The sequence below is a fragment of the Chiloscyllium punctatum genome, chromosome 2 (genome assembly GCF_047496795.1).
Source record: "Chiloscyllium punctatum isolate Juve2018m chromosome 2, sChiPun1.3, whole genome shotgun sequence".
Lineage (NCBI taxonomy): Eukaryota > Metazoa > Chordata > Chondrichthyes > Orectolobiformes > Hemiscylliidae > Chiloscyllium > Chiloscyllium punctatum.
Window position 1 is genome coordinate 7,974,150 of NC_092740.1, and position 21,115 is coordinate 7,995,264.

The window sequence follows — 21,115 nt, forward strand, 5'->3', positions numbered from 1 at the left end:
GGATGGGAAGGCTAAAACCAAGAGCCAAAGGGATAGTAGACATTGAATTTGATTCCAGTCGGCTGTTTAGGATTTATCAGCAGGTTTCACAAGTTAAAGTGTTCTAATTCACTACAGCAGTTAATTTGTCTTAATTCCCTTTTCCCAACCAGAAATGTTATTGCACACAACTGAGCGACCTTCCCACCAGTGAGTTTGTTTTGCTTTTATTTAAACTCATAACCACCACCAGTAAAATACTTGTACAGCCAATTGAGTATTTACAGGCAAAGCTCATTATGGGAATGGGTGGGGGAGGGGGAAACAGGAAAAGACTAAATCAAAATGGAGATGGAGGGGAAAGCTAATTTGTTTTAAATCCTATTTGTAAACTTCCTGCAGCTGTCAACATGTTTACAAACCAAAAGCACGCATTCCAGTACCCAAAGAGTATTTACAGCAACAGTTTAATTAACTTCTGCTGAATAGACCAGGATGGGACAGTGTCTGTGTAGAGATTGAGGGCATTGACACAATCTGCATCCAAGCAAGATCTCAACACAAGAATTTATAAGCTAACATTTTCCTGTAGCTTAATTTCAGTGAGCAGAGAGTACTGTTTTAACCCATTATGTCAATGGTATAACTAATATTTTGCTCTCCCTGTTTCTCGTGTTAGTGTTTCTCCCTGTTTATCAGCCTAGTTCTCCTTCTGTCTCTCTCTTCCTCTTGCTGTCTAGTTTGCTCCCACCTTTTTTTTCCTGCTCTCTCATAGAATTGTAGTGGTGCAGAAAGAGGCCATTTGGCCCATTTTATCTACACTAGCTTTCTGAATGAATTGGGTCTACCCTTCTGCCTTTCCCATATAACACTGCACATTGTTTTATCCAAATAACAATCCAGTACCCCTCTTGAATGCTTCAACCAGAATAATTTAGGATATCTGGTTGGCATGGATGGGTTGGACTGAAGGGTCCGTTTCTGTGCTGAACAACTCATTAGCTGAACTTGCCTTCATTTCTAGGTAGTGCATTCCAAACCATAAATACTCACCGTTTGATTATGTACTTTTTTCTCACATTGCAGTTACTTCTTTTGTAAATTTAAATATGTGCCCTTTCATTTTTGATCCTTTAACAAGGGGGCATCAGTTTTTCTTTATCTAGTCCCTCCAGAGTCCTCTGATTTTGAAAACTTCTCCTGATCTCCCTTTAGCTTTTTTCTCTCCCAAACTTTCCAATCTTTTCTCATGACTGAAGGTTCTCATTCCTGAAATCATTATTGTCATATTTTCTGCAATTTCTACAATGTTTTCACATCCTTCCTGTAGTATAGTGGCCAGAACTGAACACAATACTTCAGCTGAGGTCCAACAAGTGTGTCCTTATGTAAATTCAGTATTACCTCCTTGCTTTTGTACTCCATGACCCAATGTTTGAAACCTAGAATATTGCGTGCTGTACTAACATCTTTTTATAACTTTCTATTCACTTTTTTAAATGATTTATGTCCATATCCACTTATGTCTCTCTGTTCCTGCACACTCTTTCGACTAGTATGCTGATTTGATTTGATTTATGTATTGTCACATGTATCTTGTTACAAAATACACAGTACCATCTTAAAACACAAAAAAAACCCTAAAACATAGAATATAAAGACAGAAGAATAAAGAAATAAAGAAGGTATTGTCTCTCCATGTTCTTTCTAGCTAAATGTATCACCTCACACTTTTCTGCATCCCACCCACTCTATCCATCTGACCTGTACCTCAACCAGAGGTTGTAATCTCAGACTAAGAAGTCACACGTTTAAAACAGAGATTAGGAGGAATTTATTTTCTCGGAGGTAGTGTGAGACTGAAGGGTGGCGGGGGGAGGGGGGTGCATAAGGTGTTATTCTTCATTCATCCTCTATGCACAGTCACTCAAACTAAACCCATCGAGAAGCTGAGACTCTTACCTGGTCTCCGCAGTGCAGTCCTCTCCCACCTGAAGCACACCATTGGTGTGGGGAGAAACACCAGGAACAGGAGGGGGGCCAAATGACCCATTTGCCCCCAAACACCCATCTGGTGAGAGGCACAGCTTCAAGCTCGAGCAGGCTTTCTCCCCCCACTGCCCCCCTCTGCCCCACCCCCCCCCTCCACCCCTTGAAAGCCAGAGAATGGACAGGGGCACACTGCAGGAGGGCTGTGCCCAGATCTACAGGCAACAGGGGCTAGAGGCAGAGAGATTTCTGAATCCTATAAAGCTCCACAGACAGCAGCTTCTGACAGAGAGCTGCCACCTAAACCAAACTGAGACTGGCAGAGTCAGTTCTTCCTGGTACGGGAGGAAGGCTACAAAACTCCAAACGCAGATAAATGATTTAATTGGTGATCCCCATTAAACTTCTGCAATGTTTTCTTCTTCCTCTTCCCCGTCTCACTCCCTTTCTTCCTCTCTCTTTTTCTCTTTCACCCTTCCTCACTTTAAACCCTCTTTTCTCTCTTTCTTTCTCTCCCTTTGTCCCTGTCTGTTTCTCTCTCTGTCTCTTTCCCTCCGTCTCTCTTTCTCTGTCTCTCTCTCTCCCACTTTCTCTGTCTCCCTTCCTCCCTATGTTTCTTTCTGTTTGACTCTATCCTTCCCTATCTGTCTATCTGTCTCTCTTCCTCACTCTTTCATTCTCTGTCTCTCTGTCTATTTTCCTCCCCCTCTCTCTTTTTCTGTCTCTCTCCCTCCCTCTCTCTTTCTCCTTCTGCCTGTCTCCCTCTCTTTCTCCGTCTGTCTTGTCGAGTGCAAATGCTCCTTGAGGAGCAGAGGAATCCTACTGCTCAGGGGATAAGTGAAGTTTAATCCTGTGCTGTGTAAGGGAAGCCCAGATGTAGCCTTGTGAAGCTAACTTTAGCACAACAGGATGAAGATTTAAAGCAACATCGCCCATTCAATAAAATAGTTTTGAAATTTACTGAAGAAAAACACTTCAACAAGATGTAACAAGTAATCTGTTTGAAGCATGTACTCTAGTAAAGTTGTTGGCATTTATTAAATGGATGCTGTTACTTTAAACACAAAATTGGTCTTTTGGACAATTTTGGCAAAGTCAAAGGGTCAGGGAGGAAGTTGCAATTAGAATTCCCACATTAAAGTATCCGACTCTGCATTACCTTCACTATTTTTAAATGTTATTATTTTCAAATGAATTGAATTTTTACAAACAGCTTCAAGGAAGCCGCGGGAGTTTGAAGTTTGTTTAAAGAAAGGATAAATTATCCCTTTCTCGGCTGCCTGTTCATGATTCCAAGATGTCCCCAAAGTGCTTTCTAATCAAGGGATTGCCTTTGAAGTAGAGACACTGCTGTAGAAATGCTCCACACATTTAAGTTGCACAACTTTAAATGTTGTAACTGTACCAGCCTCCACCACTTCCTCTGGCAGCTCATTCTATACACACAACATCGTCTGCATGAAAAAGTTGCCCCTTAGTCTCTTTTATATCTTTCCCCTCTCACCTTAAACCTATGCCCTCTAGTTTTGGGCTCCCCTCTAGTTTGGGAAACAGACCTTGACTATTTAGGAGAAATTGAGGGCTGCAGATGCTGGAGATCAGAGTCGAGGGTGTGGTGCTGGAAAAGCACAGCAGGTCAGGCAGCATCCGAGGAGCAGGAGAATCGATGTTTCGGGCAAGAGGGGCTCTTGCCATCACCACACTCTCGACCTTGTCTATTCACCCTATCCATGCCCCTCATGATTTTATAAACCTCTATAAGATCACCCTTCAGCCTCCGACATTCCAGGGAAAAAAGCTTTGGCTGATTCAGCCTCTCCCTGTAGTGCAAGCCCTCTAACCCTGGCAACATCCCTATAGATCAATTCTGCATCCTTTCAAGTTTAGTGGGTACATGAATAGGAAGGCCTCCGAGGGATATGAGGGTAAATGGCTCTAAGTTTGTATAATATATAGGGTTTGTTTCCATGCTGTATGACTCCATAACAGGAATAACTAAATCCAGTCGGGGTCACGAAGAATGGCAGCATGAGGATGGGAGAAAGGGAAACAGACACTGTCTTCAAGTAACAAAATTATTAATAAAAATAAAAATCAGCCTCCAAGGTACACACTGCCTTTAAATGCAAATTAAAGTCAAGGGGGTGTCGCCTTGTGTGAACCACCTCCTGTGTATCACATTAAGTGCAGATTTCCTCTGTCAAGCTGCTAATGACATTTGGGACATTGGTGAGGGGGTGGGAGCGAAATAAAGAAGAGAATGACTTACATTTGTATTGCACTTTTCAGGACGTTGGGTCGTCCCAAAGCGTCTCATAGCGAATGAAGTAGTTTTGAAGTTTGGCTGTTGTTGTAGGAAATACAGCAACCAATGAATGCACAGCAAAATCCTGAGGGGGCACCTGATTGAGATGTTTAAAATTATGAGGGACATCGAGAGGATAGACAGGAAGGAATTTTACCCCTCAGTGGGAGGAATCTGTGACTGGGGGAATAGATTGAAAGTAAGGAGCAGGAGGTTTAGGGGGGGATCATAGAATCTCTATACTGTGAAAACAGGCCATTTGGGCCATCAAATCCAAGAGCATCTCACCCATATCCACCCCTTCCCTGTAACCATGGCTAACCTACCTAATCTGCACATCTGTGGACTGTGGGAGGAAAACAGAGAACCCAGAGGAAACTCCATTCAGACACTTGGAGAATGCGCAAATTCCCCACAGATAGTTGCCTGAGGGTGGGATCAAATCCAAGTTCCTGGAGCTGTGAGGCAGCATGGCTAACCACTGAGCCACCATGCCACATGTGAGGATAATGAGATGCCGGAGATGGACTAGGGTCGACAAAGTCAAAAGTCACATGTCACCAGGGTATCGTCCAACAGATTTATTTAAGATCACAAATTTTTGGTGCGCTATTCCTTCCTTCACTTGATGAAGGCGCAGCGCTCCAAAAGCTTGTGATTTTAAATAGATCTGTTGGACTATAGCCAGGTGTTGCATGAATTTTGACAAATGAGGACGTGTGGAATATTTTACACCCAGAGGGTGGTGGGAACTTGAACTCACTACCTATAAGAGTGGTAGAGGATGAAACCCTCATAACATTGAAGAAATATTTAGATATGCACATGTCATACCAAAGCATACAAGACTTTGGGACAAGTGTTGGAAAGCAGGTTTAGAATGCAGCAGACATGACGGGCTGAAGGGCCTTTTTTCTGATGTAGAGCCTCTCTACAAGCCTATGTGTGATTTTGGAATTGTCTCCCTCAGGGAGCAGTGGAGCTGGAGCCATTGAATATTTGTAAGACCGAGATGGATTAATTCTTGTTAGGCAGGGAATGAACGTCTATCAAGGGGAAATAGAACATGGACTTTGAAACACAAACTGATTTATCATGATTTTATTGAATGGCAGAGAAAGCACAATGTATAGTCCAACAATAATATCACCCTGGGAAAATGACTCTGACTAGCCATGCCTCTCATAATTTTATATACATGTATCAGGTTGCCCTTTGGTCTCTGATGCTCCAGTGAAAACAATCCATGTTTGTCTAATCTCTCCTTAAAGCTAGCATGCTCCAATCCAGAGAATGTCCTGATAAACATCTTTTGCACCCTCTCTAAAGCCTCTGGCTTACTTTTGAAAAATTCATTCATAAAATTCAATCAGGGCATCACTGCCTAGGTCAACATTTGTTGCACATCCCTGAGGGTAATTAAGAGTCAACCACATTGCCATGGGTCAGGAGTCACATATAGTCTTAGAATAGGGAAGACAGCAGTTTCCTTCCCTAAAGGATATTAATGAACCAGATGGGTTTAACAAGAAATCATCAATGATTCCTGGTCGTCATTTGATTCTCAATTTCAGATTTTGCTTTCTTTGAATTCAAATTCTATCATCTGCTGTGATGGGATTTCAATACAACTCTGCAGAACATTGTAGGGGTGTTTTGATTAATAGTCCAGTGAGAATACCATCAGGCTATCACCTCCCTAATGCTGTCATTCAAGAGTTGGCCATTACAACAGATCAACTTAAAGTAATGGCTCAAATCCTTCAGGTGCGGAAGCTACCAAATGAGCTATGATGGGCATAACAGGTTAGGGAGGGATATTGTTCCAGCTCTTACAAGCACAGAGAATACTAGAGAAACTCAGCAGATCTGGTCACATTTGTGGAGAGAGAAAAACAGAATTTCAGAACTCGTCTGAACCAGTGGTCCTGGACTCGAAATGCTAACTTTGTTTTTATCTCTTTACAGATGCTACCAGACCTCCTGAATTGCTCCAGTGCTTTCTGTTTTTACTTCAGACTTCCAGCAGTATTTTGATTTTATATATTTCCAGCCATTGTCCATGACATCCCAGAAGGGGCAAAACTGTCTGAGGTTCTCAATTTGTCATAATCCTTCCCACCCCAAACCAACCTGATCCCCCCACTCTCTCCCAACCCATCAGTATTGAATGGATTCTTTCCACCTGCTTCCAGTGGCTTCATTAAATGTCCCATGACACAATGTTGGCAGATTAAACTGGACAGCAAAATTGGACATGGAGCCACTTAAGATAGACCACCAAGATAACCAATGATAATGGGCAGACAACCAAAGGCCTGATGAAGGGATAGGTTTTAAGACACAGAGAGAGAGAGAAAGTGAGAGAGAGAGAGAGAGAGAGAGAGAAGCATAGACCTGAATTAACAGGCAGAGTGAATTACACTTGGCAGTGTTGGCAATCTGACAAGGTTAGTGTTTTGCTCCCAAGGTCAATCAGCCAAGACTATATTTGTTGAGGAAGCACAGTGTTCCTAGTGTAATAAGAAGCTGGAGTCCGGATCTATGAACTCATTAGATGGGATCCCAGTGCTTCCTTCTCCTGCCATTAGAAAGACCATTTTTCTTATTTATTCTTTCAAATAGAACATAGAACATAGAACAGAGAACATAGAATTATACAGCACAGGAATGGGTCCTTTGGCCCAAGACATTGTGCTGAACATGATGCCAAATTAAACTAATCCTTTCTGCCTACCCGTGGTCCATATCCCTCCATTTCTTGTGTATTCATGAAATTAACTAAAAGTCCCTTAAATGCCCCTTTCGTATGTCTCCAGACTCCTACCACTGTCTGTGCAAAAAAAACCTGCCCCTCACATCTTCTTTGAACTTTCCCCTTCTCACCTTAAACACATGCCCCATAGTATTAAAATTTTCAACTTTGGGAAGAAAGATTTTGACCATCAACTCTACCTACGCATCTCATAATTTTATAGACTTCTATCAAGACTCCCTCAGCCTCCTCCGCTCCAGAGAAAACAACATGAGTTTTTCTAGCTTTTCTTATCGCTCATACCCTCAAAATCAGGCAGCATCCTGGTAAACATCTTCTGTACTCTCTTCAAAGCCTCCACATCCTTTCGATATTGGGTCGACCAAAACTGAATGCAAACTGAATGAAAGTGGGCCAAACCAAAATCTTACAAAGCTGCAACATGATATCTTGTACTCAGTTCCCCAACCAATAAAAGCAAGCAGGCCATATATCTTCTTTATCCCCCTACCTACTTAATAGCCACTTTCAGGGAGCTATGGACTTGAACCTCAAGATCCCTCTGTACATCAATGCTGGTCAGGGTCCTGCCATTAGCTGTATACTTTTCCTTACATTTGATCTCCCAAAGTGCAGCTCCTGCTACACTTATTCAGATTAATCTCCATCTGCCATTTCTCTGCCCATATTTGCAACTGCTTTATATCCCGCTGTATTCTTTGAGACTATCCACAACTCCACTGATCTTTGTATTATCTGTGAACTTACTAACCCCCCATCTGCATTTTCATCTACATCATTTATATATATCACAAACAGCAGAGGACCCAGTACAGATCCCTGCGGAACACCACTGGTCACGGACCTCCAGCCAGTAAAACACCCTTCCACCACTATCTTCTGTCTTCTATAGGAAGCTAATTCTGAACCTAAGCAGTCGTCACCTTGGATCCCATGCATGAGCCTGCCATGAGGGACCTGGTGAAAGACTTACTAAAGACCATGTAGACAACATCCACTGCTCTACCTTCATTATCACTATTAATATTTCCTCGAAAAATTCAATCAAGGTAAAAGACCCTAATTAGGCCATGCTTTTCCAAGCGTGCATAAATCCCATCGCTAAGATTTCTCTCCAATATCAACCACTGCTGTGAGACTCTCCAGTCCATCCTGGAATGCCCCTATTTCCCTTCTTGAAGAGAGGGATAACATTAGCTACTTGCCAGTCTTCTTGGACCTTGCCAGTAGCTAACGAGGATACAAAGATCTTGGTCAAGGCCCCAGCAATCTCCTTTCTTGCATCTCTCAATAACCTGGGGTAGATGGATTTGTGCCCTAGAGACTTAGCCACCTTAATACTCTTCAAGGGACCCAACACCACTTATTTCTCGGTGTGAAAATGTTGTAGTATATTAGCATGCTCAACACTGATCTCACTATCCTTCATATCCTTCTCCTGGGTGAATATCTATGCAAAGTACTCATTTAAGATCTTGCCTCTCAGCACAAGTTCCCTCATTGTTGCCTTCATCTCGGTGACTTGCTCAGCCATCTCCCAAGGGCAGCTAAGAGTCAACCACATCTCTGTGGGTTCAGTCAGATACAGACCAGTCAAGGGAAGGATGGCACATTTCCTTCCTTTACTGCTGAGGTTTTACAATAATGACAGACTGGTTAATGGTCACTATGACTAGCTTTCAAATTCAGAGTTAATTAAGAAAATTTAATTTCCTCCAGCTGGGATTTGAACTCAGCGCCCCAGAACACTGAAAGTCTCTGGAAAGAAGAATGTCTAACGCGAGCAAAAACTTAGGTCCAACAGATCAGCCATGATTGGAGGATCTTCAATCACTCTGCAGTTGGTGACAATGTGATACCATCACCAAAAATAAAAATGGTGAGGAAAATATCTTATTCCACCGTTGTGGTTTGGATTCTTGATTCACAGAATGTCAATATTTGCCAATGTTCTCCATCCACCTCTATTTCTGCAGAACTGTCTATCTTATCTGTCCTTTTATGTGAATGAATCTGTGTGCTTGGGTTTAGAGTTGAAGTTTGCATCGGAGAAATTAACAACCATTTTGCTACAATTAAAGGATAAATCTGTTTCTGGTAAAGGTCTGTTTCGTTTATTGACAAAACCTGGTGTGAGTTTGTTTTATTCCAGATTGCTGTAAAAATCAGGCTAACCAACTATCTCAGTGATTCAATTGTTCACTTATACACATGTGATGGCCTCTGGACCAATGGGGTTTGATTACCAACCTGATCAGGATTACGATATTGCCACCCCAGCTCGCTGAAATAGTGCTAAAGGTTGCAATCTTGTTAAGTAACCATGAGAAATCCCATGTGTTCACAAAGCCCAGTTGTATATATAAGGTGTGTTCCTGGCAAGGCTAACTGCTTCCACTCAGCTCCACTAAGTACAATACAAACTTCTTCAGTTATTTGGCTCATTCAAATGCGTTTACAGTGAAAGAGGAGTATCCTGATGATGTCGACCAGCTTGTGATTGGTCTCAGTCTTATTTGGTCTTGGTTATTGTTTTGGAAAATGGCTACAGTATAAGGGCCAATGCTTTACTGGGTTGCAGAGAGTGAAATGCTGTCCAGGTGCCTTTTAAATATGGCGCCTAGAGGCTGGAATCCTGAAGGTTCATTGGAGTGGGGTCTGTAACTATCTCATGTTGGGGGACCATTGGGGTGTGCTCTGTAACTAAGGTTTTACAGGGATCCATCTTTTTCAAATCAAAGGTCCAGTGCTTTGAATTGTATTACTTCTGGGATAGAGTGGTGTGGTGATAAAATCACTGGATAATGAACCCAGAGGGACTAACCCCTGCCCAGGGGATCTGAGTTCAAACCCCAGCTGGTAGAAACTGAATTCTGTTAATCCAGTGGGATTTGTTTTTATTCATTCTCAAGATGTGTGCAATGCTTGCTAGGTTTTACTTTCCTTTCCTAGTTGTCTTTGAGAATGTGATGGTGAGCTGCCTTCTTAAACTTCTGCAGTCCATGTGCTGTAGGTAGACCCACAATGGAAGAGAATTCCAGGATTTTGTCACAGTGACACTGAAGTAATGGCAATATATTGTGTAGCTTGGAGGGAAACTTTCAGTTGGTGATGTTCCCATGTGTCTACTGCCATTGTTCTTCAAGATAGAAGTGATTGTGGTTTTGGACTGTACTGTCTGAGGATCTTTGGTGAATTTCTGCAGTGCAACTTGTAGATGGTACACACTGCTGCTACTTGCATCTGTAGTAGAGGGAGTTGATACTTGTATTTGTGATGCCAATGAAGTGGGCTGCTTTATCCTGGATGGTGACAGGCTTCCTGAGTGTTGTTGGAGCCATACCCTTCCAGGCAAGTGGGGAGTATTCCATCACATTCTTGACTTGTGTCTTATAGATGATGGACAGGCTTTGGAGAGTTAGGACATGAATTAATGTCTACCGGATTCCTAGCCTCTGACCTGCCATAACAGCCATTATATTTATGTGGTGGGTCCAGTTGAGTTTCTGGTCAATGGTGACCCCACGATATTGATAGTGGGGGATTCAGTGAGGGTAACACCATTGAATGTACATGTGGTTAGAGTCTCAGTTTTTGTTGGAGATGGTCATTGCCTGGCACTTGTATGGAAGAATGTTACTCGTCACTTTTCAGACCAAGGAGAAAGTGAGGACTGCAGATGCTGGAGGTGAAAGTCAATAGGTGTGGTGCTAGAAAAGCACAGCCAGTCAGGAAGCATCTGAGGAGCAGGAGAGGACGTTTTGAGCATAATATCTTTATTTCTGATGAAGAGCTTATGCTCAAAACATCGACTGTCCTGCTCCTCGGTTGCTGCCTGACTGGCTGTGCCTTTCAGAACCGCACTTTTTGACACTTTACCAAGCTTGGATTTTGGCCAGGTCTTGTTGCAACCAGACATGGATTGCTTCAGTATCTTGGTGAGGCAGCAGTGCTGAACATTGTGCAATCATTGGTGAACATCCCCACTACTGACTGTATGATGGAGGGAAGGTCACTGATGAAGTAGCTGAAAGTGGTTGAGCCCTGGACCCTAACCTGAGGAACTTCAGGCACACTCTTGGTTCACCCATCTACATTCTGCCATAGCTGAAAATGTGTTGCTGGAAAAGCGCAGCAGGTCAGGCCCGAAACATCGATTCTCCTGCTCCTTGGATGCTGCCTGACCTGCTGCGCTTTTCCAGCAACACATTTTCAGTTCTGATCTCCAGCATCTGCAGTCCTCACTTTCTCCTACATTCTGCCATATTCCCAAGGCAACAGTATGAATAAATAATAGTGATCTTAATTTGTGGGGAATACTATGAGATTCTTGGAAACCTCTGGCTGGCTGTGTCTTCTCTGAGGAAAGCTATTCTGACGTAAGAATTCCAGAGGATTTAAAAAATGTTATTTATTGCCAATGTTGTAAGATTTGTGAAGGTTTGTAGTTCAGGTTGAATTTACGGTGTAGGTTTGCTCGCTGAGCTGTAGGTTTGACATCCAGACGTTTCATTACCTGGCTAGGTAACATCATCAGTGGCGACCTCCAAGTGAGGTGAAGCTGTTGTCTCCTGCATTGTATTTATATGTTTGTCTTGGATGGGGTTCCTGGGGTTTGTGGTGATGTCATTTCCTGTTCATTTTCTGAGGGGTTGATAGATGGCATCTAGATCTATGTGTTTGTTTATGGCGTTGTGGTTGGAGTGCCAGGCCTCTAGGAATTCTCTGGCTTGTCTTTGCTTAGCCTGTCCCAGGATAGATGTGTTGTCCCAGTCGAAACGGTGGTGTTTTTCATCTGTGTATAGGGCTACGAGGGAGAGACGGTTGTATGTTTTTGTGGCTAGCTGGTGTTCGTGTATCCTGGTGGCTAACTTTCTTCCTGTTTGTCCTACGTAATGTTTGTGGCAGTCCTTGCATGGAATTTTGTCGATGACGTTGGTTTTGTCCATGAGTTGTACTGGATCTTTTAAGTTTGTTAGTTTCTGTTCGAGAGTGTTGGTGGGTTTGTGTGCTACTAGGATTCCGAGTGGTCTTAGTAGTCTGGCTGTTATTTCTGAAACTTCTTTGATGTATGGTAAGGTGGCTAGGGTTTCTGGCTGTGTTTGGTCTGCTTGTCATGGTTTGTTCTTGAGGAATCAGCGGACTGTATTTTTTTGAGTATCCGTTCTACTTGAATACGTTGTATAGATGGTTCTCCTCTGGTTTCCGAAGTTCGTCTGTACTGCAGTGTGTGGTGGCTCATTGGAATAGTGTTCTGATACAGCTTCGTTTGTGTGTGTTGGGATGGTTGCTGGTGTAGTTAAGTATTTGGTCAGTGTTTGTCGGTTTTCTGTAGACGCAGGTTTGTAGTTCTCCGTTGTCCTTTCTTTCGACTGTGACGTCCAGGAATGCGAGTTTGTTGTTGGTTTCTTCCCCCTTGGTGAGCTTTATGCCTGTGAGGGTATTGTTGATGATGTTAAATGTCTCTTCTATCTTGTTTCATTTTGTGATGACAAAGGTGTCATCCAAGTAGCGGACCCAGATTTTTGGTTTGATGGTTGGGAGGGCTGTTTGTTCTAGTCTTTGCATTGCCTCTTCTGCTATGAATCCTGATAGAGGAGATCCCATGTGGGTGCCGTTGGTTTGTTTGTAGATTATGTTATTGAGGGTGAAGTGGGTAGTGAGGCACAGGTCCACTAGCTTCATGATGTTTTCGTTAGTAATGTGATTAATGGTGGTTGGGGTGTGTGTGATGATCTTTTCTAAAAGTGTGGTAAGTGTTTCCTTTGCCAGGTCGATGTTGATGGAGGTGAACAGTGCTGTTACGTCGAATGAGATCATTGTTTCATCTTCCTCTATTTTGGTGTTTTTGATTTTTAGGAATTCCTGGGTGGAGTGGATGGAATGCTGTGACTCTTTTACTAGGTATTTCAGTCTTGCGTGTAGTTCTTTGGCCAGTCTGTAAGTTGGTGTTCCAGGTAGTGAGACTATGGGTCTGAGGGGGGTCTCCTGGTTTATGGATTTTTGGTAGTCCGTAGAATCGTGGGGTGTTGTCCTGTCTGGTTTCATTTTCTGGAATTCCGTCTTGTTTAATTGTCCGGAATTGTGTAATTTTCTTCGGAGATATGTAATTTTGTTTCCAAGTTGTGGGGTTGGGTCTAGCACCACCTGTTGGTAGGTGTTGGTGTCTGCGAGTAGTGTATTGGCTTTCTCTGTCTAATCCCTTCTGTTCAGGATGACTGTGAGCCAACCTTTGTCTGCAGGTAATATAACGATGTTTTTGTCTTTTTTGAGGTTTTCTAGGGTTTTCTTTTCTTGTGTGTTCAGTTTGTTTCCTCCCCTCTTTCGGCTCAGAGTAGGTGCAACTGTCTGTCCCATCGTTTGATGTGTTTCTTCCGTGTGATTGTTGTCCTTCAATGTGGTTTCTAATGCCACTAGGAAATCCTTCTTGTCAGCATCTTGGTAATTGAAATTTAATCCTTTGAATAGTACCGCTGTTTCTGTGTTTGATAGGGTCCGGTCTGATAAGTCCTTTATCCATGCCCCTGTGATATCGGTTTTGTCTTTTTTTGTGAGTTTGTCAAGTTTTTTCTTCAGGTCCCGATTTTTCTTTATCTGTGTTTGTCATTGTTTGGTGTTTATGGCTCATTCTACCGCGTCTGTCCATTCTTGATTTGTTGCTTGCTTGAATAACGGTTTTTGGCGCGCAATTTCCCGGTTGTATTTTCGGAGTCTGTGGTGGGCGTCATTGATTAGTTCTTGGAGCACTCTGTGGCTGTTTCGTTCTGTTAAGCTTCTGGCTTGAGGTGTTTTTATCAGCGGTTTATATTGGAGACATTTTGGCAGTCGCTGTTTTCTTAAACATTCAGGCAGGAAGTACAGTTGTTCACGGGTGGAACTCTCTGAATGGCATTCCTTTCCCATCTTCGGGCAAGTTGTAGCGTGTTGCACCCATAGGTTTTTGTAAGGTTTGTGAAGGTTTGTCACCAAGGAGGAAGAAACCGACAGCAAACTCGCATTCCTGGACGTCACAGTCGAAAGGAAGGACAACGGAAAACTACAAACCTGCGTATACAGAAAACCGACAAACACTGACCAAATACTTAACTACACCAGCAACCATCCCAACACACACAAACGAAGCTGTATCAGAACACTATTCCAACGAGCCACCACACACTGCAGCACAGACAAACTTCTGAAAACAGAGGAGAACCACCTATACAACGTATTCAAGAAGAACGGATACTCAAAAAATACAGTCCGCAGATTCCTCAAGAACAAACCATGACAAGCAGACCAAACACAGCCAGAAACCCTAGCCACCTTACCATACATCAAAGAAGTTTCAGAAATGACAGCCAGACTACTAAGACCCCTCAGAATCCTAGTAGCACACAAACCCACCAACACTCTCAAACAAAAACTAACAAACTTAAAAGATCCAGTACAACCCATTGACAAAACCAAAGTCATCTACAAAATTCCAAGCAAGGACTGCCAAAAACACTACGTAGGACAAACAGGAAGAAAGTTAGCCACCAGGATACACGAACACCAGCTAGCTACAAAAAGACACGACCCTCTCTCCCTCGTAGCCCTATACATGGATGAAAAAAAACCCACCATTTCAACTGGGACAACACATCTATCCTGGGACAGGCTAAGCAAAGACATGCCAGAGAATTCCTAGAGGCCTGGCACTCCAACCACAACGCCATAAACAAACGCATAGATCTAGATGCCAGCTATCAACCCCTCAGAAAATGAATAGGAAATGACATCACCACAAGCTCCAGGAACTCCATCCAGGACAAACATATAAATAGAAAGCAGGAGACAACAGCTTCGCTTCACTTGGAGGTCGCCACTGATGATGTTACCTAGCCAGGTAATGAAACGTCTGGATATCAAACCTACAGCTCAGCGAGCAAACCTACACCCTATTGCCAATGTTCCCACTATACTGCAGGGCTGCAGATCAGTTTTGAGTGTCTGCAAAGCCATGTCAACACGTTCATAGAATTATAGAATTTTACAGTACAAAATAAGGCTACATGTCCAATCATGTACACGTGATCTGTTTACACGTTGTTAGGTACTGTACTGGAAGCAACCAAAGGTTTTAGGAGTGCAGGTTTGGGGCAGGTAGCACTTGCTAGCTTCTGTCCAAACATATTCATCAGGATCTTGCCTAGAATGGAGCAGCTTAGCTCTGAAGAGAGACTCTGGGTTGTTTTCTTTGGAGCAGAGAGGCTGACAAGGGACCTGATACAGGTCTATAAGATTATGAGGTGTATGTCCAGGGGTGGGTATTCCCCATAGTTCAAAGGTCAATAACAAAGGGGCATAATTTTCTGGTTCTGCAAATCACTGCCATGTACATACAAAGGGGCCAGGAAAGCCCATAAAAAAATTAGTGGGAACACTGCTTGTGCTTTTGCAGATGGTGGACAGGATTTGGAGAGTCAGGAAGTGAGTTACTCACTGCAGGATTTCAGCCACTTGTTTGTATGGTTGGTCAAATTCAGTTTCTGCTCAATGGGAACCCCAGCATATTGGAAATGGAAAGTTCAGCAATGATAATGTCATTGAATCTAAAAGAATATCATTGGATTCCATGTTCCTTATTGATTTGATTTGATTTGATTTAAATTGATTCAAGCTCCTGTTGTCCATTGTAATCAAGTACATAAGAATAGTGAAAAGTGTATAATGTTGTCACACATGGTATGACGGTACCTAGATACAAATAGTAACACAGAGAAACAATATTTAAAAAAAGCATTATCATTGTTCTTAGTATAAGTATAAACATAAAAAAAATTAAAAGTAAACATTACAGTCCTTCTCAGTATTAAGTGGAAAAATAAAGGAATTAAGGTAAAAGTTCAACAGTCTTTCTTAAGTGCACTCCCTGCAAAGGCTCCGCTTTAGCCTGGTCTATAGAACATTCAAATTTTAAGGTTCCTAAATCTGGATTTCTTTATTCCTCATCTTTCTCTTTATTGGCCTCAGACATGCAACAGGTTCATCAACCAAGTTGCTTCACAGTGCAATACATTATAGAGCTACTGATTCTGGTTAGGCAAGTCTAATGTTTGACTCAAGGACTCCATCTATTGTTTATTTGTTCATATGCTGCATAAAATGATTTAGAAGATATTTTTGTGTGGATGTGCATTTCACCACAGGAATTAGGACACTATCATATGATTAATTTCTTCTGTACAATCAGTCAAGTTTGTGAGTTGAAACAACAGGAAATCTCAAGTAAATCTGTATGTTCACAGTGTTGCTACTCCTCAGCTTTGTTGTTTGATTCTTTAAATTATTTCTTCATCAGATGTGGGCATCACTTCATCGGCCATCATGTATTTTCTACCCCGAATTGCTGAGTCAACCACATTGCTATGGGTCTGGAGTCACATATAGGCCAGCTCATGTAAAAAAGGCAGATAGGACATTAACGAATCTGATGGGAGCAAAGACTCAAAATAAAGGGGAGCAGATTTAAGATTGAGTTGAGGTGGAACTTCTTCATCCAGAAGGTTGTGAATCTGTGGAATTCCCTGCTCAGCAAAGCAGTTGAGGTTACCTCATTTTATGGCAAAGAGTTTTGAATAGCAAAGGAATTATCTGTTATGGTAAGCAGTGTCGAAAAGTATGGCGCTGGAAAAACACAGCCGGCCAGGCAGCATCCAAGGAGCAGAAGTTGATGGTTCGAGCATAAGCTCTTTAATGGGAATGGGGGAGTGGCCCAAGAGGGCTGAGAGATAAATGGGAGGGGGGTGGCGCTGGGGGGAAAGTAGCTGGGAATGCTATAGATAGATGGGGGGGAGGGGTGATGGTGATAGGTTGGAAAGGAGGATGGAGCGGATAGGTGGGAAGGATGATGGACAGGTAGGACAGTTCTAGAGGGTGATGCCAAGTTAGAAGTTTGGTTCTTGGATAAGTTGGGAGGAGGGGAAATGAAGAAACTGGTGAAGTATGCATTGATCGCGTATGATTGGAGGGTCCCCAGGTGGAAGATGAGGTGTTCTTCCTCCAGGTATCCGGTGGCTAGAGTTTGGCAGTGGAGGAGACCCAGGAGTGGGAGGGGGAGTTAAAGTGTTTGGCCAAAGTGCGGTGTGAGCGTGTCCTAAAGATGTTCTCTGAAACATTCCGCAAGTTGGCATCCTGTCTCCCCAGTGTAGAAGAGACTACACTGAGAACAATGGACACAGTAGGCATGTGTGGAAGTACAGGTAAATCTCTGTCAGCTGTTGAAGATGAACAGGTGGGTAAGTGGAGCCGAGTCCATGAAAAGATCAGCCATAATCTTATTGAACGGTGAAGCAGACTTAAAGGGTCAGATGGCCTACTCCTGTTCCTATTTCTTATACACTTATGTTCTTATGGGATTTTATGAGAACTGACAGTGGTCCCCATTAGGCTGATATTTTATTCAAGATTTTTATTGAATTAAAATTTCTTCAGCTGCCATGGTAAGATTCAAACCCATGACTGTCAATGCCACTTCCTCTGCATATTAATCTAGAAAACAACATATAGTACTTTTCTCCTATATGATCTTAATCAATAACCCTACAGACATGAAGAACAGCATTACAGTCCTACCGAGAAAGGATGTCACTGATGCCTTGCAACAGGTTTGAAGGACCGAATGGCCTACTTCTGCACCTATTTGAAGGCAGGAATCTACTTGGCTGAAGCTAAGAAATAATAGTGACGTAATTATATTACTGGGTGATTCTACAGGCTATGCTGGGGGTGGCACAATGGCTCAGTGGTTAGCACTGTCATCTCATAGTGCCAGGGAGCTAGGTTTGATTCCAGCCTCGGTGACCGTCTCTGTGGAATTTGCTCATTCTTCCTGTGTCTGCATGGGTTTCCTCTCAAAGTATAAAGATGGATTGGCTGGGCTAAATTGCCCCATAGTGTCCGGAGATGTGTAGGTTAAGTGGATTGGCGTTGGGAAAAGCAGGGATGGGGGAGGTGGACGAGTCTGATTTGGATGCTCTTTCGAGAGTTGGTGTGGACTTATTGGGCTGAATGGCCTATTTCCATACTGTCGGGATTCTATGATTCATTAATGAGGAATATGTGGAGGACTTTATTTGCAAGGAAACTACAGAGAGGTGTGTGAACTATAGAGCAGATGAAATGGGGGAGATTAAATTTGCTAGGATATCCTAGGGGTAGGAATAATGGATATGTGGTGAAGGGTTGATGAGGTTTATATTTTTCTAGAACAATGCTTTTGGCCTGAGGAAGAAGGAGGCAAAGCCAGATCTGGAGAACAAGGTGGGTCAAGTGTCAGGACAGGAACATTTAAGGGAAAATGATCATGATAATCCTAACTTTCAGATTCGTTACGGAAAAGAACAAGGGCCAAATGAAAAGTAAAAAAAATGATTGGGCAGAGCCAACTTCAATGGGGCGAGGACAGACTTGGCCCAGAGAGATTGGGATTGGAGGAGTGCGCTATCTCTCTCTCTCTAGTCCCATGACTCCATATATTCTCCCAGTTACCAATCTGGTCAACATACTAAAATCAAACAAAGAATTGCGGATGCTGGAAATCCCAAACTAAAACAGAAATTGCTGAAAAACCTCAGAAGGTCAGGCAGCACCTATGGAGCATGGAACAGAGTTCATGTTTTGAGTCCAGGGACCCTTCTTCAGAACACTGACTCTGTTTCACTCTCCACAGCTGCTGTCAGACCTACGGAGTTTCTCCACAATTTTTGTTTCTGTTTTTGGTCAATTACAAACTTCCTCTACATGAGCTTCAGAATAAAATGATTCACCAGCCAGTTTTCTTTAATGACAAAAAAAGACAAAATTATTGATTTGTTATAAAACAAGACTTATTCAGCAAATTATGCGAGGAGGTGTTCTTGAACTTGTACAAGACCTTGTTAGATCTCAGCTGGAGTATTGTGTACTGTTGTGGGTGCCACATTGTAGGAAAGATGTGAATGCATTGGAGAGAGTGCAGAAGTGATTTACAAAAATGGTTCCAGGAATGAGAAACTTCAGGTTCAAGAATAGATTGAAGAAATTGGGACTATTCTCCATAGAGAGAAGAAGGCTGAGAGGAAATTTGACAGAGGCTTTCGAAATCCGGTTAGACAGTAGATCGGGAGAAGTTGTTCCTGCTCATCAAAGGAACATGAAGGAGAGGGCATGTATTTAAAGTAATTTGCAAACGAAGCAAGGGTGATGTGGAAAAAAAAACTTTTTCAGACAGTGAGTTTTTAGGATAAGGAATATATTGCCTGGAAATATGATGGAGGTAGACAAGGAAGAAACTGAAGACACAGCAAACCAGACAACTTCAGGAGGTGGAAAAGTTGATGTTTCGGGTATAACCTTTCTTCAGTATAGTTTGGATAGACCAAATTCTGTGGGTATTCTACATTCTGTTTTTTGTGTTTCATTCTGTAATTTTGTGAATAAACTTTTGGCTGTTTTAAAACCTGATAGTCATACTAACTAACTTACTCCGGGTAATTTTCACTGTACAATTACCAAAACAAATTGCAAAATTACATTCTGGGTTGCCTGCTTAAGAATATTTTGAGTTGTCTGGCCTAGTCTATAACAGGTTGAATGTCTACAAAAAGGGAGCTGTGGTCTTCTCGAAACTGAAGGGTGGTATATAGTGGGAATCTTCATGGATCAGTGATAGAACTGCTGTTTTTCTTGATAAATATATATGTGAATGACCTGGGCACTGGTGTACCAGCATAATTTTAACATTTGTGGAAGAATTGTGAACTGTGAGGAGGAGGATGATGAACTTAGATAAGACAAGGTACAGCAGCAGAATTAGACAATTTGGCCCACTGCTTCAGCTCCATTTTTTGATCATTCAGGATATGTTTCATAGAATCCCTACAGTATGGAAGTCATTTGGCCCATCAAATCCACATCAACCCTCAGAAGATCATCCCAACCATAACCCTATTCCTATTCCTGTAACCCTGCATATCTTTGCACTGTGGGAGGAAACTCATGCAAATATAAGGAGAATGTGCAAACTCCACACAGACAGTTACCTGAGGATGGAATCGAACCAAGGTCCCTGTCGCTGTGAGGCATCTGTACTAACCAGTGTGCCACCATTTTTCAACTCCATTTGCTCCATAACCCTTGGTCCCCTTACTAATCCAGAACTTGTGTCTGTCTTAAATACACTCAAAGACTTGGTCTCCACAGCCCTCTGTGGTAATGAGTTTCATAGATTCACCACCCTCTGCCTGAAGAAATTCCTCCATCTCAGTTCTAAAGTGTTGTTCCTTCAGGCTGAGGTTGTGCCCTGGATGTTAGTCTCTCCTTCTGGTGGAAAAATTTTCTCCATGCCAACTGTATCCAGGCCTTCAATATTCTATAAGCTTCAACCAGATTCCTCCTCATCCTTCTAAACTCCATCAAGTCCAGACCCAGAGTCCTCAACTGCTCCTCAGGTGACAAGCCCTTCAAGAGGACAGAAGATAGGTTGGAATAGGTGGATGATTAACAGATAAATTTAATGCAGGCAAATCTGAGGTGATTCATTTTGATAGGAAGAATAGGTAAGACAATAGACAATAAAAAAACTACAATTCTAAGAAGAGCGCAAGGGTGTATGGTATGTGCACTATTCATTCAAAGCAGTGGGGCAGGTTGAGAAATTGATTAATAAAGCTTGTGAAATCCTATGTTTTATAAATGGGTACATAGAGTACAACAGCAAGGAAATTATGATAAACCTCTATAAAACACTGAGTATTGCTTTCAGTTTTGGAATCATTCCTGAAGGAGGACATGGAGGCATTGGAGAGGGTGTAGAAAACAATTCACAAGAATGGCTCAAGTGGATGAGAAATGTCATTTACATACATCGAGTGGAAAAGTTAGGATAGTTTTTCTTGAAGAGAAGGTCAAGAGGAGATTTGGCTGAGTGGCTCAAAATCATGATGGTTCTGGGCAGAGTAGATAGAGTAGATTTGGGGGAAATTGTTCCCATTGGTGGAAAGACCACAAAGCAGAAACTAATTGAAGATGATTGGCAAGAGAAGCAATACTGACAAGAGAAA

At 42.4% G+C, this 21,115-nt stretch overlaps 1 protein-coding gene across 6 annotated transcripts in view; it reads right to left on the reverse strand.

Moving 5' to 3' along the window:
- Positions 1-2,087, reverse strand: part of egflam (EGF-like, fibronectin type III and laminin G domains) — a 113,662-nt gene extending 111,575 nt beyond the window's left edge. For all 6 annotated transcript variants that reach the window (XM_072593333.1, XM_072593353.1, XM_072593343.1 and 3 more), the window contains exon 1: positions 1,942-2,087. In XM_072593333.1, coding sequence (XP_072449434.1) covers positions 1,942-2,050 — 109 coding nt within the window. In that variant the 5' untranslated portion in view covers positions 2,051-2,087. The remainder of the gene's footprint in view (positions 1-1,941) is intronic.
- Positions 2,088-21,115: the final 19,028 nt, after the last annotated feature.